The 26,461-nt window shown below is 38.1% G+C and overlaps 1 protein-coding gene and 1 long non-coding RNA gene across 4 annotated transcripts in view; one reads left to right on the top strand and one right to left on the bottom strand.

The window, feature by feature from the left end:
- The window catches only part of LOC128140062 (uncharacterized), a 33,206-nt gene extending 7,929 nt beyond the window's left edge, over positions 1 to 25,277 (top strand). Inside the window, exons 2-5 of one of the 2 annotated variants that reach the window (XR_008234604.1) lie at positions 10,831 to 11,038; positions 16,330 to 16,422; positions 16,523 to 16,629; positions 24,974 to 25,277. This is a non-coding gene — a long non-coding RNA (uncharacterized LOC128140062). The other variant, XR_008234605.1, reaches the window with a different exon arrangement.
- Positions 1 to 26,461, bottom strand: part of HIF1A (hypoxia inducible factor 1 subunit alpha) — a 32,562-nt gene that overhangs the window by 2,901 nt on the left and 3,200 nt on the right. Inside the window, exons 1-14 of one of the 2 annotated variants that reach the window (XM_052783455.1) lie at positions 15,240 to 15,258; positions 14,243 to 14,433; positions 13,150 to 13,295; positions 12,963 to 13,047; positions 9,970 to 10,082; positions 8,681 to 8,883; positions 7,173 to 7,279; positions 6,842 to 6,989; positions 5,706 to 5,926; positions 5,236 to 5,516; positions 4,579 to 4,701; positions 3,960 to 4,354; positions 3,010 to 3,118; positions 107 to 233 (exon numbers count right to left, since the gene is read on the bottom strand). In XM_052783455.1, the coding sequence (XP_052639415.1) occupies positions 107 to 233; positions 3,010 to 3,118; positions 3,960 to 4,354; positions 4,579 to 4,701; positions 5,236 to 5,516; positions 5,706 to 5,926; positions 6,842 to 6,989; positions 7,173 to 7,279; positions 8,681 to 8,883; positions 9,970 to 10,082; positions 12,963 to 13,047; positions 13,150 to 13,295; positions 14,243 to 14,433; positions 15,240 to 15,241 (2,251 nt within the window). In that variant the 5' untranslated portion in view covers positions 15,242 to 15,258. Of the gene's footprint in view, positions 1 to 106; positions 234 to 3,009; positions 3,119 to 3,959; positions 4,355 to 4,578; positions 4,702 to 5,235; positions 5,517 to 5,705; positions 5,927 to 6,841; positions 6,990 to 7,172; positions 7,280 to 8,680; positions 8,884 to 9,969; positions 10,083 to 12,962; positions 13,048 to 13,149; positions 13,296 to 14,242; positions 14,434 to 15,239; positions 15,259 to 26,461 lie in introns of those variants that run through there. The other variant, XM_052783454.1, reaches the window with a different exon arrangement.

Raw genomic sequence — 26,461 nt, forward strand, 5'->3', positions numbered from 1 at the left:
TCTAAAATTGTTCATACAGGAGGTAAGTTTGGATATGTTTTTGTCATTCAGTTCTTTCACACAGCCCCCTGCCACCCCTCTCAATGTATTAAAAGAGGATACCAACCAGTTGATAGTAGAATGATTGTCTTTTGCTCCACTCCATTGTGACCATTTGTTTTGCATCCCTTTACACGTTTCCAAGCAAGTGATGTATTTCCTCCACGGTCACCTGTCTGCTGGAATAAAGACCCCTAGAAAGAAATAAAATAAATCTTCCTTATTGAATACTGTATCTTTCTAGCTCTCCACATCCCTCTTCCAAACTAACAGTTCCTGTCACTAATTACTAATGTAGGCATCGTTACAATTTAAAGTGGACTTCATTCAGAACTTGGGGAGAAATATACTTCCAAGTACACTGGCCTTGAAAATTATTTAAAGGAAAACTGAATCAGATTTCAAGACCTTACTTCCCTTACAGAAAACAATTACTGAATGTTGGTTATCATCAGTTACCATGCTCAAGAGTAGGATGTACATGTACACATACACACCCATTTAATTACCACTGCTCTTGTGTGAGTAAGCATCAGGTTTTCACTGAAGTCTCTAATAGTTTTCTGCACTGGAATTAGTAGTGTAGACAGGAGATTCAGGAACCTCGGTAGGTCAATTCTATCTAAATTTAAGATGTAAATTCTGCTTGCACTCCAGTTATTGCCACCAAGCCATCTGACCCAAGTCTTGTGGGGAATGCAGTCCTAGGCCATTCTATTGCAGATATGGCTCCTTAGCATATTGTTTTGACAGCAGCATAGAAGATACGGAGATTAGAAAGCTTTTAAGGGCTCCATATAATTAGGATAAGTAAGAAGCAGCTGCCGCTAAAACAGATGGGATGGAAGGAAAAAACACCATCTTAGTATCATTTGCTAGCAAAAGTAGTCGAATCTGCAAAGTTTTGTCTTGTTAGTAGTACTGACTGCTGCAAAAAGAGGAAAAGGTACTTCAGAACACTGCTGTTATCCTGAACACTTAAAATAGTAAAGAATGTATGTTTTCAGGTTATAAAACATCCATGCAAGTCAAAAGGACAGTTGTATAATAGAAGTTACAGTTAAACTCAGACTTCGAAGCTGCATTTCATAGTAAGGTCAGTCACCTACATTGCTGCTGGTTTATTTTTTTTACTGTGAATGCAATACAGCCCTTCATATTAAGAAAGGCATAGCTCGTATCTTCTTCAATGTAATGATTTGGATCATTATTTCACACTTTGCCCTTGTCTAATTCTCCTATTTTCTAGAAAACTGAAGTAGTATTTTACTTTGATCTTCACTTATTTTCACTCTTTGCAAAATAAGTCCCACTTCCTTACAGCTAAGGAGTTGTGGCAAGTTTTTGCACAATCCCAGAATACCATGTATTACAAGCTTGGATTTAACATCATTTTTCTTCTGTGCATGTGCAAGGCCTAGTTCATCCTCTCAGAAATCAATTGTGGAGAAAGAAGCCGAACAACAAAAGCATTTGCTTGAAATAACATTGCTAAGACCCAGCTACACAGAAGATTCAGCTTCTGACTGTGCAGAAACCATCAAAATATTTATAACACTTCTGTCAGATGCAGAAAAAAGAAAAAGGTTTAGCAAAGGATGAAGTTTGAACCTATAAGCATTAAAAAGGCACTAAGCATAGAAGCCTGAACACTATTACAGCAGTTAATACAGAATTGCTTGTGTTCTGTGTATTTAATGACATCCCATGCTATTTTGAGTATTTTATCAGCAACACTATATGACAGCTGTAGCATCATCACATGAAAAAAAGGCAATGGAAGGCAATAAAATTTCTTGCAGAGCTGTGAGTTCTTACAGGGCTACTGGAAGCAACAGAACAACATGCATGAAAGTGCAAAGCATTTCGCAAATGAAAACAATGGCATAAGTATGATTTTTTTTTTTTTTTAAATAAAGTCTGCTTGCCTCACAGAAAAAAAATGGACATATAAAAGCTTTCTCAGCTCTTCTAGAGGAGAGCAATGATGAAGACAGTATACAGTGATTTGTCTCATGCCCAAACCAGAATGCTTATACAGGAATAATTCATAGTTCAGAAGAAAAATAATCCTGCACTGTAAGACATGATGTATGACTATGCCTAGAAGATGGACCACTAGAAAAACAAAGAATCTCAAAGGCTCCATTGCAGTAGAGGGACTAAGAATTAACTGTGCAAAACTTAAGAGAAGTGGGAACTTGCAATGAAGGCAAGAAGAGAGATAACAGTATGTAATGGCAAAGCTCAAGATTTCAAAATACTAAGAACTGACAGTAAGAGACAAAGATTATGGAGACAAAATACCCTTGCAGAAAATAATAAGCTGGATAGCCCCAATTAAGTGACACAAATCTAAGAATACCTAAAAAGTTTCTTTTGAATAGCTAGGACAGATGATGATGAGCTAGTCACAATCACACACACACTAATACTAGAGACAGTGAGCATTAAATTAAAGTGGTAGTAATATACATTTGCTGGGTTATAGGAGTTCTATTCCCTTATGGTTCAGATGGTCTTGTTATCTGATCAAATAAAGGAATCTCAGACTTGATAGAAAAATGAAACCATAGAAAGAAGCATAAAGAATACCATCTCCAGTATTGACAAATATGAAAATTGAGTTTAAATTAAAAAGTGAAATAAATATGGCAATTATAAATTTAAATGTGATGTCTTACATTTGTGCATATTCTACTGAAGAACATATATGTTCACAAAAGAGTATCTTCTACCTAATCAAGAAATGTGCTGGTTGTAGAGGGCACTTTTGAAACAGCTGACAGTAAAAGAGAACTAAAATCGGAGTATCTGCATATATGTGGGAATTTCACTATGAAACTATTATCTCTGATCCCAAGATTCCACTGCATACCAACAGCTAAACTCAGGAGTCTGCACTGATGCCTTGTTTCAGAAATTGCAAGGTTAAAAGTGAATATTTTAAAATGGTAAAACAAAACTCACAATTCCAACTGCCTGAAAAAGTGAACCATCATGTTCCATTTTTCGTTTTCTCTGAGCATTATGCAAAGCTAGCATCTTTGGATTTAGTTCTTCATCCATTGCAGTAGATCTAAGAAAAATTGATTCAGGCTGTTAAGACGTTTCTACTATCCTCAAGCCATTCTTCTTCTGTGGACACTTACATACAATATCACAGAACTGAATTTATGAACTATACTACTTTTCTTTCATAATCAACTCATTTCAACCATCATTGTCTATGAGCATAGCAAATGTTAGCTTTTAATCTTGCTGTGAAGCTCAGAATGAGTTATAACAAAAAATTTTAAAGTCTTTGCAGGGAAAAAAAGGCATAAAAGTTCAGCAATTCACTTTCAACAGAAAGAAGGGAGGGAAGGGTGAGGAAAAGTCTATTTTGAATATTTCTGTGTACAGATAAGTCTTCTATATATCAAAAGTCTGATGCTTGACTTTGTAGAGTTTTCTATCATGATAAATATTTACTACATATGCCACAGTCCATCATTATGAAATACAGCTCATTTTAAAAGCAATAAATGTAGCACACAGACTGCACTTGCCTCTTACCTCATAACGAAGTGGACAAGAAAAGCACCAGAAATACTGTGCGGGTAAAACTACTTGTAAATTGCCTACTGCATTCTTTTATAAAGGCTGCATGTCAGATACAAAATTATGAGCACAGTTTGCATATAGTAGCTGCCTATTACGTAAGATATTTATGTAAAAGCTACTGCGAAATTAACTTCAGGGAAGGTTACTATAAAAAAACCCACCAAACTTGTTTGAAATGTCCAAATTTAAATGTATCAATTTCTAATTTGAAGCAGAATGCCGAAGACAACATACAACAGTTGGCAGTATTTAAAGGTGTATAATGTCTAATTTCTTGAAGAGATACTAGGGCTTAAGCTTCACTTTTAAAATACCTTTTATTCAGAGTGACTGTTAGCAAACTGGGCGATCCTGGACAAGATTTTTCTGTCTGATCCAATGTTCCTTTTCCTGCTCTGATTGGAGATGCAGTTCGACTCCTGTTTCCACCGTAGGGAGACGGTGGGGCACTACTCGTTTCATTGATTATGCGGACAGGAGACGAAGGAACAATTAGCGTCTTCACGTCATCCACACGTTCTGTCGCTGGTTTTATTTCATCAGCACTACTTGATGGTGTCTGAGTCTGCTGAAATATGGTAATGGTGGCTGCATTTTGAGAGCCGGAAGAACTGCTTTCCAGTGGAGATAGCTGATCAAAGGATCGCAGCTGGAAGTCATCATCCATTGGGATGTAAGGAGCCAACATCTCCAAATCTAAATCAGTTTCCTGAAAAAGACGAGACGTAAAAATTACAAATATATAAGAACATCTCAGCTATGACCTCATGGCTTCATTAAGGCTCTTCCTTTTACCAAATCCTTATTTTTTGCAATTTATTTTAATAAAAATATTACATAAAAAAGAGGTTTCTGAAGACATTCCAAGAGAAAGAGAAGCACATTAAGAATACGTATTAAGAGGATACAGAATTTTAAGTTAATGTACATTACCTGAGTAGAGAATGGATTTTTTGCTTCTGTATCTATTGCAAAGAGTTTCTCCACTAATTCCAGCTTGAATTCATTAGCCATATCATTATCCACATCAAAGCAGTAGTCGTTGGGACTACTGGGCTGTGAAAACATTTTGAGCGCAGTTTTAAGTTTCTGTCATTACATCATTTTGCACTGTATCTACAGATTCTCTGAAAAAATGTTCTCATGTAAAAACTAATTCCAAGCTATAGTTGCACAAAATTAAAAACAGGAACAAAAACACCTACATTTATCGGTATACATTCAAATTTACCCCACTTGGGAAGCGCGCGATTAGTTGGAACCTGGAAGTAGCCTCTACAATAATTTATTGTAACTAATTTGCTGTATAGAGAAGTTCTCTCTGAACCATTCTTTTTGAGAAGGACCAAACCCAAGCTCTTCTTATTTCTATCAGGTGGTATTGCATGTGTTTGCAAGACTCACTTTAATGAAAAGTTAATTCTCAGTATGAAAATTTATCTTTTTTTCTCAGATCATGGCATGAGCTTAAGTCACAACACAGAAATCATTTTCAATTCCTGTCCTGGCTGCATCCTTAACCAGATTTGCTCCACAAGCCCCAACAGCACATGTATTTTAATGACAGCATATCCAAATTACATAACTAACCTCAGGTGAACTTTGGCTGGTACTTGCATCAGAAGGGCTGGTTGGTTGCTCTTGCACCTGAGGCATGGTAAAAGAAAGTTCGAGTGGCTCTGTGTTTGGCTCCAGCTTTGATACAACTTCTCTATTGAGTGCAGGATCAGCATTACTACGAAGTGGTTTTGTAGTTTCAGAGGCAGGTAGTGGGGACATTGCCATATTTATATTCTGCAATTTCTCACTGGATGAGGGGAGCATTACATCGTTATACAAAGGAACTTCATCACATTGTTGTTCATCAGACTCTATAAAAATTAAAAGAAACCATCAACCTAAGTAACAATACTGTGTGTGTGTCTATGGACCTCATTAAATTTAAACAGCAGCTGAAATACCACTAGGTAAGTGATACTGGGAAGTTACTTTTCAAAATTTACTGTAAAATACTAACTTTATATTAATTGGCATGCTCTCCAGTTTAAACGCACACCCACCATTACTGCTGAAATCTAGAGAGATAATTGTGTCTCCAGCAGCTGGGGCCAGCACAGTTAAAGCATCTGGTTCCTGTTTAAGTTTTTCAAATAAGCTGTTGGTATCATCCAGGTCATCTTTGCTGAATATTTTGGTCATTTTCATATCAGGAGACTCCACTGGTTTCAGCATACACTCAGTTTGTCCAAGGGAAAAAATCAAGTCCTTCTGAACAATTCCGCTGTCAGACAGAGAGGAATATGACTGTTAAACAACAGCTAAAAGGAATAAATTTAGGCTTACCAGTTTTGTAAGTTGAAAAAAACACAAACAACAACAAAAAAACCCCCACAAACCCAAAAATACCACTCGGACCACACCACAAAATTACCAGGATTGGAGCTTTAAGAATTCTTTTTTTTTCTTACTCATTCTTTCCTCAAATGTAATAGACAAAGCAAGCACTAATCACGGTGCCATCAGAAAAAGTTAACAAAAATAAACATGCTTTTCTGAAAGCATTGAGAAAATAAGGAAAAAAAAAAAAAGTTAGATATTTCCTAAAACACTTTTCTTTGTTTTAAATGGATGTGCAATATGTTGATAGATTGATACTGGTCCATTCACTAAAATTTTGAAAACTAATTCAGGACTATTATACAACTGCAAAAAAACAGTCAACATGTCTGCCTTCAGTTGAAGCTTTCAATTAAAAGAGGAATTCTAAGGAAGAAAAAGATAAATGGGATTAAGAAAGACACCATTACTGCTGCTCTGACTCCATGACTAAAAGTTCTTAGTGAAATTAACTGCTCCAGACTGCAGACAAAGATTAGAGTTGTCTAGAACTCACAAATTCTCAAATGCTTCCACAGCAATAGTACAGAAGAGGCTGGGCCTACAGTCACTTGCCTATAGAGAGATCTTCCTACTGACATCACTAGATCAAAAAAAAGTGTTTTGTTTTCAAATACAATTCCTAACCCTGGGACTGACAGCAAAATTTCATTGGTAGGAAATAGTAACATCATAACATGTTCAACCAGGGATCGCATTCTCAGCAAGTCAAAAAAAAAAAAAAGATAAGTGCCATCAGAATCTGACTTTGTCTTCAGTAGAAATTATGACAAAGAATAGCGATGTCCATTCAACTTACCTCAACACATAGTTTACACACACTATGCACTGTGGCTGAGAATTCTTAGTGTTGTATATAACAGTTGCTTGAGTTTCAACCCAGACATAGCCACCTTGTTTAGCAAGCATTCTGTACTGTCCTGTTGTCACCTGCCCTTTTGTGAACACTAAAAGGAGAAAGGACACCAACTTTAATTGCAGGCAGAAAAAACCAAAACCGTTTAAGATAAGTATTCACTGCAGATTCATATCTGCAATTAAAAGAAAGTCCTTGTTCTTTTGCTGCTTTCCCCCAGTGCCGTATCTCATCTCTTGTAGCTGAAGGGCTTTAAATACATCTTTTCACTTACTGTCATGGTGTGTTTTGGTCAGATGATCAGAATCCAACGCATGATAGTACTCATAGATTGAGCGACCCAGGAGTTCCTCTGGCTCATACCCCATCAACTCTGTAATTCTTTAAAACAAGAGGGAAAGTTGCTAAGTAAAAGCAGACATGAACTAGCACAAATACTAGAGCATTTGGACGCTTACACATCTAGAAAAATCCTAAGAGTCACTTCTATACACATTAGCAGCAATTCTGGTTTACTGGGAATTTTTGTTGTGAAATAAATTGCTATTTTTTATGCTTCTTTAAAAGAGAAATTTCAGCAGGCATAGGAGTTTCCTTCTTACTGAATATTTATAAATCATGTCCTGTGGTGGACAGGATTAAGTAAATCCCTGCTTTCTAGACTTTTTTTTTTTTTTTTTTTTTTGCTTAAAAGGTAGACCAGCTACTTATGGACTAGCATATCCAGCTTACACAAGTATGAGAATTTAATAAAATAACAAAGACATGCTTCAACAGTTTTAAACCTGCAAGAGAAATTAGGAATCAGATTTATTCTTCCCATTCAACCACTGCCAGCTTTTAAAGAAAGCAGTATTTTCTTCAGCCCCTAGAGGGCAGTGCTAACCAGGAGAACGCATTTATGTTGCTGCTTCTACATGCAGAATGTGACCAAATAAGTACCTTTTATGTGACACCATCAGTCCTAGGAAGGTAGTTACTGCAGAGGACAGAAAATAACCTGCACTAACATCTAATTAGTTGCTGCAGTTAGATGCAGAGAGAAGTTCGTTTTTCTTACAAAGAAAAGGAAATGGAATAACAAACAATACCCAGTAAAACAAGAAGAAAAACACACCAAACAACAAAAACCTCAGGCCAATGATTTCCTTCACTTCTGTTTTTCAAATTTGTCAAGCTAAGTTTCCAGAGGATAGTAAAAGCAGTCTGATGTATTTGAGTACATCCATGATTTGCACCAGAACACAAAATCTCATTTCCAACAGCAGATGTATTGCATTAAAAGTACAGCTGAACTTTTGGGTTTTTTTTGGACTGGAGAAAGCAGACACTGATCTCCTGAAGAAGGGAGGGGGAAGTGGTAGCAATAAAATGCATCTGACAAGTATTACACACTCTTTTCAGTCGCCAAAATGCACCACCATCTTTGAAAAACCTAAAATCCTTCCCGTTTTTTCAGTGTCCAAAAGAATCTTCTCATTTCAATTTCATTGCTGCCACTACACTAAAGACCAGTTTGAACAAGCAGTTAACTGCAGGCAAAGGATTTATTCCAAAGTAATAACCCCACACCCTCCTTAGATTTAAAAAAATCTGGCTTTTAAATAAGACATCCTGATCAGTTAGTAAAAGCCAAAGTATCCCACCAATGATTCCATTGCGCAGATGAATCAAGTGAACGAGCAAGACTATGTAAATGTGTAAGGCCAACATTATCCGACATGTACCAACCCTGCAAATCCTTCAAATGAATTTTTTTTTAAAGTACAAAATATATATTACCTTTCGTCACAATAGGAAAACTTCATATCAAGACTGTGACGACTGAGGAACGTTTTACTGTCCAAGGGGACCTCAATGTTTGATGGATGAGGAATAGGTTCACAGATCAACACCAGACACGTCATGGGAGGCTTTTTGTAGCCACAGTGAGTTTGATTACCACATGTGTCATATACACGAATGTGTCCAGTGCAGTGGAGTACCTATGGGAAAATTATATTTTTAAAAGAGACTAGGTTCTCGTCTGTCAGACAACACAACCATATTTCCATTAGCACACCCAGAGCGAAGTCCTTCCCCTCCCCACCCCTTGATGTGATAGCAACAACAGAAAGGCAGCAGTGCTTTCAGATGGATGGCTAAAGGAGAGCAGCAGTTCTCCTTACACTACACAGACTGTGATGAGTACACAGGCTGCCAACTCTTTCCTCTCGGGTGCTGGCTGAAGCAATGCTAGACATTTCTGCATTTCTGTGAACTGTTCTTTGAAAGTTACATTACTGACAACACTGATAAGCAATTGCCTCAGCAAAAGATGGTAATAGTAGCAACCTCCCTCCATTTTAGATCTTCTGCAGACGTGGTGTTAGAGATCAAATATATTCTTCAAGAGACAAGAAGGTTTGCATTTTGTAGTTTGTTTTTTTTTTTTTTTAAACCATTCTGAAGTAGAAATTGTTCGCAGACAGCAGCAAAGAAGAAAGAAGTTGTTTGATCCAGAATAACTAAATTTAAATTATAAAAGAGAATTGTGAGCCATAATATCAGTCGATACAGTAAAAGGTTACTTTTTGTCCAGAGGAGAAAATGCATTCACTGCAGAAAGTTATCAGGCTGGGCTCTTTTTGTTCCAACTGTTACAAAAGGGATAGCCAGCAGCTTCAGAAAGAATAGTATTGAAGTCCTTCAGAGAGACCTCAACTGTCACGTTTACAGTATCAAATCAAAAGAAATCAGGTATCAGCATAAGTGGAGTCAAGGATTTTTTTTCTCAGAGGAGAAGGCTTTATGCAAACATATTTAGTAATTACAATTTCTAGTAAGTAAATGACCTCTAATTTAAAACGAAGAATTCATTAAAAGAGTTTTGAAAAACTAATTTTAAAACATTCAGTTACCTCCACGATGTATTCAGCATTAAAATTCAGCATATTGAAGCACAAACATTAAATTAGTTAAGTACTTAGTGAAACTCAAGCTCGTTACGTGAAGTAAAAATGTTGAAATAGTGTTATGACATCTGAAGAGGAAACTGCCAAACTACGTAAATATTCCTTTGCATTAGTTACCTTCCACGTAGCAGACTTTATATTCACTGTTCTTCCCCTGCTAGTCAGTGTACACTTCATTCTGAGAAAAAAGCTGCGCTCCGTGTTTTGCTCTTTGCCCTTTTTCACAGGACCTAGCAAAAGCAAATAGTAAACCAATTCTTAAGCTCTTGGATCTCCTTCGAAAGGCATAAAAAAAAAAATCATGTTACAGAACTCTTAAGACTAGGGGAAGACCCAAAAAATAAATTTAAAAGATTGATAAACCTAACAGCACTTTTGATAATAACACTTTTCAGAATGAGTTTTACTGTAAAATAGGCAAAAAAAAAAAAAAAAAAAGAAGTTTCCATGTTGAAATTGAACAGGAAAATTTCAGGAATTTCAACTCTTGTTTCAATGAACTCTTAATTTCAATTCAACTCGTTTCAACGTAGCCAACTCCACACTCCCAAATTTCAGGAAAAAGGAGTGGGGAGAGAGAGACTGATTGAAAATTTAGTGTATTTTAAAATTGTGACAAGAGGACAAGAAAAGCATGTGCAGAATGAGGAGTACTGTTGAGTTGGTTTCCACTAAAATGCATTGGTAACTCATTGCGGGGAGGTTCAAATGAAACACGTTTGGGGCCTGTAGCTCTTCAGGACTGCAGTATTTTAAGTTTTTTAATTCAGAATTAAAAACTCCGCTACATGCATCCGAATATTTTCACAGTTATTTACACTCAGAGTAAACAGAGCCCAATTTTTAAACACATTATTAGCATTCTTGGGAGAAAAAAAAAAAGTCAAGAAATACTAATACAAATTAATATTAGAGGCACTAATTTTTTTAGCCTTACTTGCTAACAGCAGGCTTTAAGTTAAGTTTTTGCCTTTACAGGGGAGAACCTTTCAGAGTCAATTACTAGCTAGGCCATTCTGGGCAAAGAAAATGCAAACTGACCCTATCAGGAGAGCTGCAAGAAGCTTGCTGTGCATGGAGGAAGGAAATAAAGCACCTAGGATAAGGAGCAGCGGAAGAGCGAGTTTGCCGAGGTGTGCTAACAAGCGAGGACCAAATCATGGCAGATGGTGGAAGCTTAGAACACGTAAGCTTACTTCTGATACAAGTTTATACAGTAAATTGCTCTCATCCTCCACAGACAAAAATAGCTACAAAATTCTTCAGGGTGGCTGGCACTGCAACTACTAGTTTGACAGAATTCATTAGAAAAATGTTAAACCCTTATGCTACGTTGTCTACTGCTTCCAGCAGAGGCTAAAGATTGACAGGGACAAGCCTACTTCATGCCACATCAAAATATCCTCGATAAGGGGGGAGGGAGGAAGAAAAAAAAGCAGAGTTCAGAGAAGCAGCCAAAACTTACTTAATTCAGAATGTTTTTAGAAGAGTTAAACCAATCTAGAAATTCATAGTTGAAGATCACACAACGTTATTGTAACCAAGTCCTGATGCTTAAGGCTCTGCTTTAAGAAGCAACTGTAAAAGATGGAGCAACTTTCTAAAGCCTGATTCAGCACTGGACATTTTTAAAATAGCCAGCTTTTTAAGTTTAAAAAGCAACTTCATAAAATCAGAATGCAGTTCAGTTTCTGGCAATCACATTTCTATTCGTTTGCACCTGTACATCCCAAAGGGGAGTATTTAATACTTGATTCAAAAACCAAAATAATTCCACTGATGCAAGAGCTGCAGTAGAATGCAACCTAGGAGTACTAATAAATATAAAAATATACTATTATTACTGTAATTTAGACTTTTGTCTGCCAACTTCATTTGCAAAACAGATTTTGTAATGACACTTTCCAGACATCTTATTCCAGTCTGGTTAATTTAGACACGCTAGAGTTGGTTTGCATGAAACTCAGTAATATGACATTTTTAAGAATAAGCTTTTGCAACGAGACCTTTTTTTTTTTTTACACTGCTTTAGTGAAGTTGTTTCCCCACCCCCAGATGCATTATTGTATTCCAAAAGGGGAGGAAAAAAGTCTAATCTAGCCTTAGAAATGTACTTTAATACTAAGGGCAGACAAGTTTAGAAAATGCTTACAAAATCAAAGTTGGGGCCCTTAAGGCTATATCTTATCAGGTCTCTTCCACTGTATTAAATAGAATGACAACATAAAAGGCTTCTAATTTACAGTACTAAAAAGCAGAGGTCAGGCTTGGTAATTTATCACTGTCTAGATTCAGAGTCCATATAACCCTTGTTTGATGAAACAGGAATTAGAGAGGTCAGATTTTAGACTTCTAACAACTGAGTAAAGCATATTTGTTTGGAAGCATACAGGCTGCCAAGCCTTTATAGTCATTAACAAACCTTTAGAAGACACAAAAGCAGTAATTCATGGGCATTTGTTAAATTCAAAAGCATACAGAATATGTGAACACGGTGTTCGACTCCCTCAGACGGAGAAGAGTCAGAAATCTGTGAAAAGATACCAATTTCATGCACCAATTAAAAGGTACAGAGACACATCAATCCCAAAGCCCTTTTTGGGGCTGTCCAAGTATTCCCGGATTAGTTTTTTGGTCTCCTAAATATGGTATCTTTTTTTGTGTCTTAAATATACCACCATAAATTTCTGGAAGAAAACATTTGCTTCCAAGTTGTGCTGTAAAGGCAAGCCCACACCAAGACAAATGCTCCAATTTAACTTCTCCATATCCTTCTATAGTAATCGCTTAAGATCACTTTCATTCAACCTACCTCTAATTTTATTCCTGTAGGCATGCAAATTCTCTCAACCCTCAATAACTCTGTTTTAGTCATTAATTTTGTTTTAGATTAAAGGGTACTAAGTCTCATCTCTCCTACAATTAGGATATTGCCAAAACATGCTGGTTATTTCTGTTGTTAGTATCTCTGAACAAGGTTTATTTTGAGATTTAAGAGCAAAACATACTAGTTTGTTCTCTCAACACCTTTTTCCGGCAGATATCTGACTGTACTAATGCCAACAGGAACTATCCATAAGAAAATTAATCGATTTTTTCTTTCTTCTCACCATTTCTGTGTGTAAGCATTTCTCTCAGCTCTTCATGGTCACATGGATGAGTGAAATCAAATACACTGTGCCCCGTCAACTCAAACTGCAAAAAAATAAGAGGTATAGGGGTGTCTAACTTTACATATAGAAAAACATAACAACTTTTACAGATTTGGAACAGGCTTAGGAAATGTCAGTATTTCACCTGAGTGAGTCCCATACACTTGTTCACGTTTTCAGACATGTAAATCATGTCCCCATCTTCGGATAGAACCATGACAAATCCATCAAGAGCTTTCAAGTAGAAACAGTTCAGTTCCTTCTCCATTTTGGCCTCTGTCTCCAGCTCACCTACAAGCAGCCACACATTTTCGTTTAAGTAAATATCAGCCATTCTTCACTTCTGGCACCAGTCTGCAAGGACTGCAGTCTTGCAGGACTGTTCAAAACCAGTATAATTCACTTATCTAAGTGATCAATTAAATTCTTCAAGATCTATTAATAGTATCACAAATCACAGAAAATCAGAGTGAGGTTAACCCTCTGTGCTTTTATGCATAAACCAATAAACCTTCTACCTTAAGGAAAAACTCCATGTGGCAAAAATATTACCATTTATCTCAAAAAGGCACTACAAACTTTTCTCAGGGGCTTCCTAGGAGACATTTCAGAGTACAGCTACCAAAGTTACTCCTCCACACGGTATAGGTAGGCATGCATGAGTACAACCAACCAGTACAGCATCCATGGCATGCTATCCAGATACTGGTTCATAAGCTAACTCAAATACTCCTGTACTTGCATGGGCAGGTGTAACTGCAGAGACAGACATCCTCAGCTAACTTCACCTTCGGTGGAGTATAAATTACAAAAAAAATTCCTTGCAGTTTATACTAAGAAGAAACACCTACAATTAGCTAAGCCAGCCTTGCACCAACCACCTACAGTTTAGTAAAGCACACTTGGAACAAACAACTCTAGGGGAAAAAGAGGGCTAAATAAAAGAAATTAACTTTGGGAGAAGTGTCAAATGAGAATGAAAATGGCTCTACAGCTGTGATGAGCCAACTAGGATCATCAGAATACAAAGGGAAAAACAAAGTTTGTTGAACAGTGGCCATATTTTTCCTGTGCCATCACCAATAGCCTGTTTCTACTGTAAGGTCTTCCACCTTTCCATAGAAAGGATTCAACTATTAATGTATTTATTTATTTAACTGCTGATAGGTTTGAGAAATAGCTTCTTTCTCAAAATACCTCCAGCCCCTTTTCCAGGTTCTGCTACATTATTCACTTACCAGCATCTAGCAGCTTTCTCATACGCAAGTAGCTGATGGTCAGTCTCATAATGGATGCCTTGTCCAGGTGTGCGCTCACGGTGTGGGGCAGAGGCAGCTGATGGGCAAGCTCGTAGAATACTTCCGATTCCTTGCTCCTTCGGCACCGGGCTGCATCTCTTGACTTCTCTTTTCTGCGTTCTGAGCTAATCCTATATAAACAAAGTTTGGGGTTAACATAGGAAACGGAGTTCTCTGTGCAAGTTAAATTTGAAACTAAGCTGCCCAGTAACCAATTAACCAGTTATCAAAGTTGAATAATTTAAAACCTCAGTTTAAAAGTGTAAATGTAACTCTGTGTATAGAGTTCTACCATGGTTGGGCTCTGCCAGAACTAAATTCAAACCTACAGTCTTCCAACAAGATCAGTTCTTCAAACAGACATCTACATACTCAGAACCATTCCTGAAGTGCTTGTCTTGTACCTTGACTGCTGCCTCTAGCCTCCAAATCTTGTTTCCTTCCTCTTTCCTAACCCCTTAAGTCCATTCAAAATACATTATTTCCAGCTTGATGCTCAAGTAGCATCATGTATACTCTCCAAGTTCTTCCCTTTATACCATCCTTACAAAGCCCACCTGACGGGTCAGATAAGCAAGGATATTGATTTAGCATGAGGTGTCCTGCTTTTCAAGTAATCAGAAAAGTCCCTTTCCCAGCTCTCTTTCTCCAGCATAGCCCCTCCCATAGTCTCCCCTATACTGGAAAACTCCAGCTGTTAAGAAGTTGCCTCATTCTCCTTCCATTGCCTCTGTTAGGCTTGCCTCCCCCAGGACACATGAAGTAAAGGACAGCTCACTAAGAGCAAGCACTGAAACAACTGAGACTCTCTGTCAGTCAGTAACATGGAGAATTCTCCCTTTTCCCAGTACCCACACCGATTCATGTTTGTCTCGTGCATCTGTCACATGACTTTTGAACTAAGAATTTTGAGATGGGAGCTCCAAATTTTTCTTACATTTGAACAAGAACTCAATCCTGCTGTGGTCCCTGAGGAAATTATGCCACTGCAGTTAAATCTTCATTTTGCATACACCCGAGATACAAAAGGTAGTTGCACTAATCTGTAGGATCCCCTTTTTTCCATTGACTTACATTAAAGGTGTAAGATAAATATATGCCTATAAACACTGCTTTTATAATTCAAAGTAGCATGCCTTTTAATGTTATCATAAAGAGATTAGGTGTTACTAGTTTAAAGAGACATAAAATAAAGCACTGCATTATTTACTACCATCAGTTTAGGAATTACTTTTTTCAAATTTCACCAGACTTAAAAGTCATGTACTACCACTGCCAAATTCGTGTTGCTAAGTCTGCGGATTTGTGCAAAAGCACTTTTTAATTAGCACACATCTTGTGGCAGGTACCACAAATGATAAAGGAAAGTGATTCACGAGCTGATATTGCCTGGGAAACAATGAACCAAATTCAATGTAAGCAGTCAAATACACACGCAAAAGAACACGTTTTCAGTCCTTTACCTGATGTGCTACCCACAATAGCCAAAAACCTGCTTAGTTTGTGCAGAAACATGCAAGCGACAATACTGTTAAGACCGATGTTGGAAGCATGAATGCCTTGAAACATGAAAGATGTTTAATAAGCTGTGATAAAGACAAAGTAAGCCATCAGAATCTCTTCTATGATTACCTTCATTTTTTCCAACTTCACAAAACTGTACAGCATCCCCATCCATCTCCAACCCCACCATCCTCTCCTTCTACCCCCTGTCACTGCCAGCAGAAGGAAGCACTAGAAGCTTGATTTTCAGAATCATAAGTTTTATAAGAGCTAAGAATAGGATTATGTTTTCTCCTTTGGTGGCAAAAATTAGGCTACTAGATCACAGAAATACTATTTCTATGTAATGAGAAACATTACTAAATCAACATAATAGTAATGGAGATCTTTGGAAAACTAACTTATGGGTGTTAGAGTTGTAAAAAATTCCAGACATACAATAGTTTTATCAGTTTCTGTGAATATAAGTTTGTGTTCCTCAGAAGGGTAGCCTAAAATATCTGATAATATTTCCCATCTTGCAGATTTCTTCACATTTAATTTCCCCGTGACAACAGATGTTCCTGCTCTAGTCATGGATATCTTGGTCTGAGAAGCTTGAGACTCCTGACATACAGGTATATCTGGAAACAGCCATTAGGAGAAGTCTGACCTTTAACAATACTGAAATAATATTTTGGCTATATAACCTGATTGATTAAACATTTCTTACTGAAGACAGGCCTAAAGTACCTTTTATCTTGATGGAAAACTAAGGGTGGAGGTGAAGAAACATCTGGATTCTCTTTGTCCTCTTTTTTGGACCACAGATTTCACTGACAAAGGTAACACAAGTAATTATGCTGCCTTAGATTCACCTTTATACCTCTGTTTTTTTTTTTTTTTTGTTAGCTACTCATTCAAGGTCCCTTCACCTGCAGAAAGTTTGTCCTACAATAGAAAATCAAGGGAGAATTACTGGAAGTAATTGGTTTCCATCTGCTTAGATGCCCACAGTTTTCTTTTCAACTGCAGACACTTTTAAGTTAAAACCCCCATGCTTTAGCAATAATGCTGTGCACTTCAAGTCTATCTACGAGCTTGTCAGGCTTGTGTGAATCACAAAGGGCATGTAGAAGGACAACGCAGGAGATGAAAATAGATGCTAACCTCACAAGTTGCAATTTCAGCCCTTTCCCTTCTATTTTCTTTCTGAAAGCCTAACATTCTTGAAAATATTTCCGCTATTTTCTAGATTTTTGCGTGGTTTTAGCACGCTTAGCAGTAGACTTCAACATGAAGTCAAAGCTTCTCACAACCATTGAATTATTAATTACTGACCGAAACGCTGCTCAAATCAAGCTCATAATGCTTCTGTTAAAAATTAATCCCAGAGTATGAGAATCGAGTGCTGCCTGCTGGAACGCTGCCTGACTTTGTGATGGGCAAAACTCAAGGAAAAGTGCAATGTTGGTACCAACCGGTGCTGTCCGAGCAGCAGAGTCTCCTCTCCCTCTTACTAGGTATTTCCTTTCTAGAAAGGCTACTACTATAGATAGATATTTAAACTGTACAGCACAACAGTTTGCTATTTTTAGCTGCTGTTTAAAACTAAGCTGTAACCAATCTGAGTAAAACCCAGCAATTTAAATAGGAAGATTAACTACCAGCTTCAAAGAGCGTTTCTTTAATGGATCAAATTAACAGGGAAAAGGTCTTTCACAAATGAGGTTTAATTACCAAGTGAAGTCAGAGTTGCCTCAACACGGGATGCTACCAAATAAAAAAAAAAAGCCCCCCCAAAATAAAATCCTTTACTGTTGCAACTACTCTAATCTTTGTTACTTACAATTGCATAAAGTAAATGAAAACACACAAAATCAGCATGTGTAGCTGCCCACAAATGTCTGTGTAGTCAATTAAAGGATGTTGAATTCCTGAGAAAGAAAGTATATTTCCTAAGTAAACTCCCTCTCTACTGGGGGGGGGGAATGGGAGCTCAAGGAAGAGGACTTTAAACAGCAAGATGTGAACTGGCACAAAATAAGCTTAAATAAATTGTATAATTTAAGAGATTTTCAGAACTGCCCACGTGTAAAACTCATGGTCTTCACAACAAAAATACCATTCTGTAGAGACAACAGGAACCCAAGCTCCATTTAAAACAAACCCCAAACTTAAGAGCTGTATTGCAACCTTCTGCTATCAGTCTTGCATGAAAGAAAAACACCTAAAGACGCAGAAGAAAATCTCAGCTGAAGAGTGGATTATACATGCAATGAAAATATCAGAAATGCCAGTGCTAGACAGGAAATTGCATGCATTTTCAGGTATGATGTTTCCTGCACAATTTCAGTGCCAGACGTTCATTTCCATTTTGTATTTCCACCACCAGAATACAGAAGCAGAAAGCAATCCAAAGCAGGTTATGCATCATAGCTCACAGAAAGCAGTGTTTCACTGACAGTTTTAAACCGAATACTAGGCACTTCTTATATCTAAGAGATGTTTACACGCAGTAGCTGAATAAACATCTGAGTTCCAGAAGATATTTGAGTTAGAGACTCAGAGCAAAAAGGTATTTTACCACCAGGATTCACTGCAGCTGAACCAAGAGCTCAGTGGAAGAACATTACCCAGGCTCCCACTCACTGCCTCAAATCAAAAAGGCTTTAAAATACAGCAATGTGAATATAAACAAAGTTTTACAGCAAGCAAGAATTGGCCCAACAGCCTTCAGAACAAAGCACGCCAGCAGCAATCCCATGTGCACCAGTTACAGATGTTAACATGGCCTCTCTACTCAAATGTGCAACTCCTGTCATTATGGTCATATGAACCATTTGGGCCAGAGCGTGTCTCAAACAACATATTGTTCCCCACACCATCCCAAAGACCCCTCTGCCCACTGCTGCATATTTCTACAAGCAATTCCCCAATTGTCTAAATATAGCCCACGGTTTTCATCTCCTTGAGCGTAAAACTAATCAATGGCTACATTTAAAGCTGACTTGTTCCTGCTTATTTACCACCAGCAAGTAAGACCAAAAAGAACCCTAGAAAATGCCATCAGTAACTGATAAATTTTAATTAAAAATAACTAGATTAAAAATGGTCAATGGACAGATCTTAAAACATTAGCATGTCAACTTTATCTCCTGGCTTTTTAAATCACCACCCAGTGTTAAGGAAAATTTTACATTGTGTACACAATATTACATTAACACAAGAAATCAGCGGGTTTCCTGTATGTTGTTTTACTGCTATCTACTTTCTAGCCTTTCTCCCATTCTGTTTCTCTCATCAGTTAGATTTTGCCCTATAGGTGTTTTCAACTCCCATGTAAAATACTGTGCCTGTATTATTAATCCAGGTTCATCTTTCTTGATCCAGGTTTTGAGAACATTCTAAAAAAATTATAAGCATCTTCCGATAGCAATTCACATATTTCTCTTTAGAACTGTTTTCTACAATTGAGTGGGTTTGTATTTATCATGGTATCTGTTCTTAAACAGTTTCATAGAAGTATACCATGTAGAAACAATACAATCCAAATGAATAATGTGCCTCAGATTTGGTAACATCTCACTATTGAACTTCAACTAGTTTTCGGTTCTGCCATCAATCCCCATCATTTGCCAGTACAAGATTCAGACTTGGTATGTCCATGTTAGAGACAACCTCTCCTCAAACTATAAAACTAGCATGGGAAATACCCGGCTTAGAAATGGAGTCACAAAGACCATATCCACTACAAAGCAGCTTCAATTTTTCTTCATTATGCAAAAAAAAAAAAAAAAAAAGGCGCAGCTATTACAATACAATAATACATTAACAGTATATGTCATCATGATGGTATCGGAACTTTGAAAGTAGACCTGTAAGCAGCTTCATATTTAGCTTTTAAGGTTGAACTCATTCCTGCGGTTTGTACAAAACCCGGTAGTCTTTTCATGCCTAGCTTAAACCAGGTATTTCTGCCAGCACAGCTGTATGGGACAAAGGTGCAACTCCCAGTTTGCGGCCATACCTAGCAGAACACCCTAACTCTGGTATCATTATACCAGCGTAACTAACTGTGTTTATGTGGACCATCTGAAGACCTCAACCCTAGGCACGTCCATGCTGGCTGCTCTCACCTACAGCACAATAGCACACCAAGAAAATACTGACCAGATACAAGCTCGCTTAAAAGGCGCAGACTGCCAAAGACTGTTACAACAGAGCTCTACTCCTTTTACTGTGCTGAATATGCAGCCATTCATTTTTCTTCACTCTTTGTTAGATCTTTATTTTGTCCAGAGCTGCTATCCACAATACTTACTAAACTATTCTTCCATGGAAAGAAGTCCCAGGCAAGCCCAGCACTTAGCACAGAGAAACCTAAAACTGTGTACTCAACTTCCCTAAAGACAACTTCATATGAAAAATGGGTTTATAATGTAAGAGAACATGGCTCAAATCCAGTTATTTAAATATATAGTGAGCTAATGATGCAAGTATTCTTCCAAATAAAAACAGAACCAAAACACCCCCCCCAACCCCCCCCCCCCAAACCCACCCAAAAACCAAAAGCCTCTCATCTTCCACCTGGCATAGATGGAGAACATGCCAGTTAGCCCCCTTATACCCCTAAAAATACTTTTTAATTGAAGTTGGTCAACTAGGGGTGACAGAGCTGTAGCATTAACACTATCAAGTCTTGAGACAGACCCACACAAACATTGTCCAGAGTCGCAGACAGCCCCGAAAGCCCCATTCCCTCTTGCCTCCCAGCCCAGCAGTAACATACTTGTCTGGCCTGACCAGCAACCAAGATGCAGCAGCCCAGACTGTTCACCACTCCGCAGACAACCAAAAAAACAGGTTACAAGTAGGGGCAACTGGGTCCATTACAGTCAGTCTTGCAAGGGAGCTCCAGTCTTTGCTGTTTAAAGACAAGAAAACCCAGGCAATGGGGTGGGGAGGAGAGGGGCCAGAGGACCAGCTTCATCTCATGTGCTGGCTTACGGGGCTGCTCATTTCTGGTATCCAAACAGTCCTCCTAGTGGTGGGGGAAAAGACATTTCAGACTGCGCTCTCAAACACTTAGTGCAAAGTCTGAATTTTCAGTTGAATAGGCAGGCTTTCCAGGAACTGTAATGTATTTGCAAATTCTCCATAAATGTTACTTTTTCCAAATTGGTTAGGAGGGGTGCTCCTTCCTTCTATAGCTGCATTACAGAATTAGTGCAATCTCTCAGCTACTAGTTCACAATGAACTCGGGGTTACAGCTTTGCCTCTTCTTGCTTTGACATGATTTACTTTCAGTATTACTGCTTTTGCCATTATGGCCAATTTTATTTACCAGTTCTCCTTATTTTATAGTCTGTGTAGAGAGTTCTTGTGAGGAAAATACCAAAGAAACAAAAAAACCCCCACACCTGAATCTCATGTGTAAACACAAGCATCTGATTTTCTAGAAGAAAGCCTTGCTCATTATGAATTAATGAACATTACAGCCTAGTAATCCAACTCAGAAAAGAAATCAGAATTTCCTTACAGAGAGCAAAAAGATTCAAGAGATTTAACTGCAGAAACTAGCATAATAACCAAGCAGAGACAACACCTCTGTATGTAAACTATTAAAATTCATTCCTTTGTACATTACCTTCTAAAATGGCAATTTAAACCATTTTCTTTACATGCGGGTAGTTACAGGCATTTACCATAACTTGACTACCATCAAAAAAACCCTAACTGAAAAAACCCTAACAAACTAAGAGAGCAAGCAGGCAGTTCAGACTGAATTAGCTACAGCAGCACAAACGTTCCGAGTGAACACTGAAACCCACTGCCGTTTGCAAAATGATAGTGGGGAGAGGCAGCAAGAAGAGAGTCCACTGAGCTATGCATTAACTTACAAAGTAAAGTCTGTCAAGACCGCGAAGTCTATATAAACAGCCATTTTACAGATAAGTAAATTATGGCACATAAGAGCCAGCAGCAGAGCCTGAAACTCCTGAAGCCAGCACAGGACCACACTGCCAAGATTATCCATCACCTGGATTTGGCCTTGAACTGACCTGAAACCCCAACTAACTCCCCACTTTAGAAAGTGTGAGTAAGAAGGTAAAAGCTTCCAAAATTAGTATTTCTAATTCAGAACGTGGTGAAGTGATTCTGCTGTGTCTTACTACACAATGTAACCCACTGATATTTTACCTTTGCATAGTAATTTACTATTTTAAAATAACCACATGGCATACAGCAGTTGTTTTTAAGAAAATTCTAATTTTTTTCAACTAGGTTATTTGGCTTTTTCCTAGAATACAGCAATTTTTTTTTTCTTTTAATTATCTGTGCTCTGCCCTTCAGGATGAAAGATACGTTGTAGTTAAAATGCGTTTATTATTACAGAAAAAACACAGCTCTTCAAAAGAGATATCTGGACATGGGCTTGACAGAACTAGCCACTGAGTGCTCCCCTCCCTTCAGCCCTCCTCCTTTTCCTTCTACCAAACTCACAAAAAAGATGCAAAACATATCCCCAAGATATCTGTCAGGCTCTCAGTTAACAATGTTTTAGTTACGAACTGGTCTATTTTCAGACAGATGCAGACTCTTGATAAAGTAACTAATTTTAGTCTAAATCATGGCTTTACAATATATAATTTATTTTATGTCATTGCATTCAGGTTTTCCATACTGGAGGCTGGACATTTTCCCTTGCTGCTTCCATCCAAGTTCTTGTCCCTTCACCTCACATTCCGCAACTGCTTTCAGTTAACAGGGTATTTTATGATCAAAGGTTTTAAGAACTAAAAAAACCCCAGAAGTAAGAAATATAAAATTTTATTTTTCTGTATGAATAAAGAACAAACAGATCCACTAAGCAGTCAAGAAAAACGCTTACAACAATAGCTAGGATAAAAAGCCTGCAGCAATGTCAGCTCAACATCCAGTAGATTCAGTAGGGTACAAGGAAAAAGTCCTTTCTGAAGGACTGAGTACCAAATACTCCCATCCCCAGCTAAACCATGTAGAGCTTCTCATTTCTTTAGCTTAGTTAGTAGAGATGGCAGCCTTTATATTTGACATGGATTACTTCAAGTCTTCTGTTCCTTGGAGCATATTCCCACCTCTTCCAATGGATGTGAGCAGGGGGCAAACGTAAGGAGGTAAGCCTCTAGTAACTCCCCTTCTAGCATAACAGTCCATTTACTATTCTCTCTTGCGAGCAGCATGAAATAACTTCACAAAAACAGGAACCTTGGCCTCAAATTCTTTTGCTTCTTGAAATACACGCATTTTCATAACGCAACACCAATCCGGTTTTGGTTTAGGATTGACAGTGAAACAACTCATTCTGGTAAACAAAATGGGTCATCTTTTTCAAGTAACACTTCCAGGACTATTACAAATTGAGTTGGAAAGGTTATTTAATAAGTTACTTGGTAAAACCTTCCACTGTTGTAAATATAGTAGCACAGTTCAGTGCTGCTGATTCAGTTTCCTCAATTCTTCACTTGAACTTCAGGCTCTATTTTAATGTAGTGATTTTCAAGATCTGTTTTAACATTTTTCCTCAAAATGCTTGACAAGCATTCCTTCACACCACACCAAATTAAACAGAAGCTGCACAGTGTCTCTCCTAACACACACACAGTTTATTATGTATTGGATATCTTTAAGAAACAACTAATGGATCATCTTGAAGCACCAGTTCTTCAGCGCCAGCAGAGCCATTTTTCAAATGTCTCAGTACCAAAATATCTCAGTGTTTTAAAAAGGCTACATTTTTGTACAAGCCCCAGTATTATGAGGCTTCAACAGAAAGAAATGACAGATTATGCATACAATGAAACTCCTCTTTATCGATGCACTTACTCTGAGATCTTGGACCAAACCCCCAGGCTGGTATGAACAGGCGTAGCTTCAACTGAGGCAATGGCTCCACATCAAAGAACCCTAAAGTGTTCGTCACCTACATAAACTGTATTTAAAAAAATATATATGCTGGCATGTATTCACTTGATTTCATGTTCATGTTTCTAGTAATTTCAGAACTTAATTTTCATAGAGACTTTTATTCTAAGCTAAATAGCAGAGATCTCAGTAGAGGAAAACCTTAATAGCCTTCATATCCAATGGTAATTTGGAAACCTGTATCTTTCCTGATTTTTCAGTCATTAGTTACAGTAAAAAGGCTAACCTTCTCTCCTGGGCCATTTTTGTAGTTCCCAGTGTCATAAAACCCCCAAGCACCTCCCATTTTGGACCAATACTCAGTGGAAAACTCAGATTCTCCTGCATGCTCTTCCACCTGCTCTAATACAAAGACGGTTTCTCAAGAGAGGCTCAAAATGCTCAAACTTTCTTGAATTCAAAAGAGAAAGGGCTGTTATAACATGAAAACATGATTAAGGTCCAAGTTCTTTCCATGCATTACCTAGGTGGTTTTTCTGAGGCATGTAAACACCTGCCTATATAACTGTGTATGTGAAGATAAAAGGAGCATTTGAGCTGATGACTTGTAATCTGGAACATTCCTTCCTTTTGGACATCAGCTTGCTAGAAAAGGGTTACTGCACCTTCTTGCTAAGGTTCTTACAAGATTTGTTTTTGTTTTGAAGCTGTTTGTTTTTTAAAGAACACATCTTGTAATCGGATCGGTATTTGCATCTCCTTGAAAGAGCAGTATCATCAGGAAAATCTAGATGCTCTCGTATACCACCGCTGAGCCACGCAGTACTTCCCTCCTGGGTTTACTTAACAATGCATACTCACAATCATGTAAGAATTATTTTGTTGGCATATCATAACACCAAGCTCTTCAAGAATAAATTGAGATAATACTGCCAAATTCTCTTCTGCAGTACAAAAAAAAAAATTACTCAAAAATCAGTGGTTTCTGTCACTCAATGTCCCCTTTAATACCAGAAATCTCACGCGAGCCTACTTGAAATCCAACCTTCTAACATAAATTGGTGCAGTATTACTATTGCACAACACGAACACATTCAAGAACTCAATCCATTGTGTTATGTAGGCTCAGCAAGAGTCTTCAAGGCTTTCAGGTTAGAGGCACACCAATGTGAACATGCGTACTCTTAAGAACCTCAGAAGGGTTTGGGCTTATACTGCAACACTGCTGACATTTGCTAGTGTTATTATTGACTAATTTTTTTTTTCCACTTCACCATCAGCAGAGTCCTGGAAACAGCCTTATAAACTCCACGCATTATAGTTCAAGGATAGGGAGGAACAAAGGTCTACAGTTGCTTTCACAATATGCAGAGGAGGAAGCAAGCACCTCTAAGTAAATGCATGTTACATTGCTGACTGAAGCCTTACATATGATAGCAGGATAGTCTTCTCTGGCCTCTCTTCTGGTGGCAGTAGAAACACAGCATGCAACTACGCTTCTCAGCTTCTCGAGGCTTACAAAGAACATACTTCAGCATGATCTTCGCCTAACAGAAATAAGCCCTTGATGGACATTTCTGAGAAGCGAGAAACCAACCAGAAAATGGGGATGGCAATTAAATGAGGGATTATCCACTTCACACCTCCACCTTAAAACCAATAGTTGACTTAACTGCCAGACTTAAGTTGTTGATAACAGTATGCAGCTACATTTGTTGCCACCCTCTCCAAAAATGGTCCAGGATGTGCCTCCAGAGACACCGGAGAGGAAGAGCATTTCTACAGAAGGCAGAGTTGCTAAAAAAGCTTGAAAGTACTTGAAAAAAAAGCCTCTTACCATTCCATCACCCTGTTACAGACCACCTGACAACCTGGACCATCTGATCACATCTACACCAGACCTCTCCACTAAGTGTGGACCAGTTGTTGGTATTTCAGGCATGCCAACCAAGAGACCCAGGCTGCAGACTGGAGACACTGTTTTAAAAGGGCAAAGCAAGCGCAACTGTAAACAAAAAATGGAACCGCTGCTTCCATCAACATACTGCCAAATACTCAGACCTTCACTGATAAAAGGAAACCAAAGCACCAACAGAGCAGAATTATGGAAAATATCTGGAGTAGGCAAATCCTCCACAGCTATTATTCCCTGATTTCTAGTGCCTTGATAACAAGGAGGAAGGGCAGCAGCACTATGCTGTTGCCTTCATCTTTAGCAGGCACTGGAAAGTAATTTCTGATCACTTTTACTGAAGGAATTCAAAACAGTTTCACGTTTGAGGAAATGGCAAAGAACAGACAACACAGGCACTACCACAAGGTAAGCCCTATGGCAAGGCAAACAATCCAGAAAAATCCAGAAAGCAGTAAAAACACCATTCTGTAAGCCAGAAACCACTCTGCCCTCCCCGTACCCGTGGGGTGACTCTACAGGAGATTTACTGAAAGACTTCTCCTCTTCTTACAACACACAGAAAGGTACACTTAGAGTATATACAAAAGGGGTTTGTATTCGCTTTCGACTCTAGTAATGGTGGCTCAGTTCCACCAGCGTTGAAATTAACACACAAAAAGCAATGGCACATACAATCCTAAAGACCTCACATGGGTTTAAGAAAAACCAGCAGTAGCCACTGCCCCTCAGAGCTAGCGGCACAGGACCCAGGCTTCTCAAACAGATTTTGGAGCTGGACCTCAGTGGCAGAGATCCAGCAGCAAAACCCTGGTCTTTCAAATCATCCCCTTAGACACTAGATGTTAAGTTTCAA

Source organism: Harpia harpyja, chromosome 3 (assembly GCF_026419915.1).
Source record: "Harpia harpyja isolate bHarHar1 chromosome 3, bHarHar1 primary haplotype, whole genome shotgun sequence".
NCBI classification, from domain to species: domain Eukaryota; kingdom Metazoa; phylum Chordata; class Aves; order Accipitriformes; family Accipitridae; genus Harpia; species Harpia harpyja.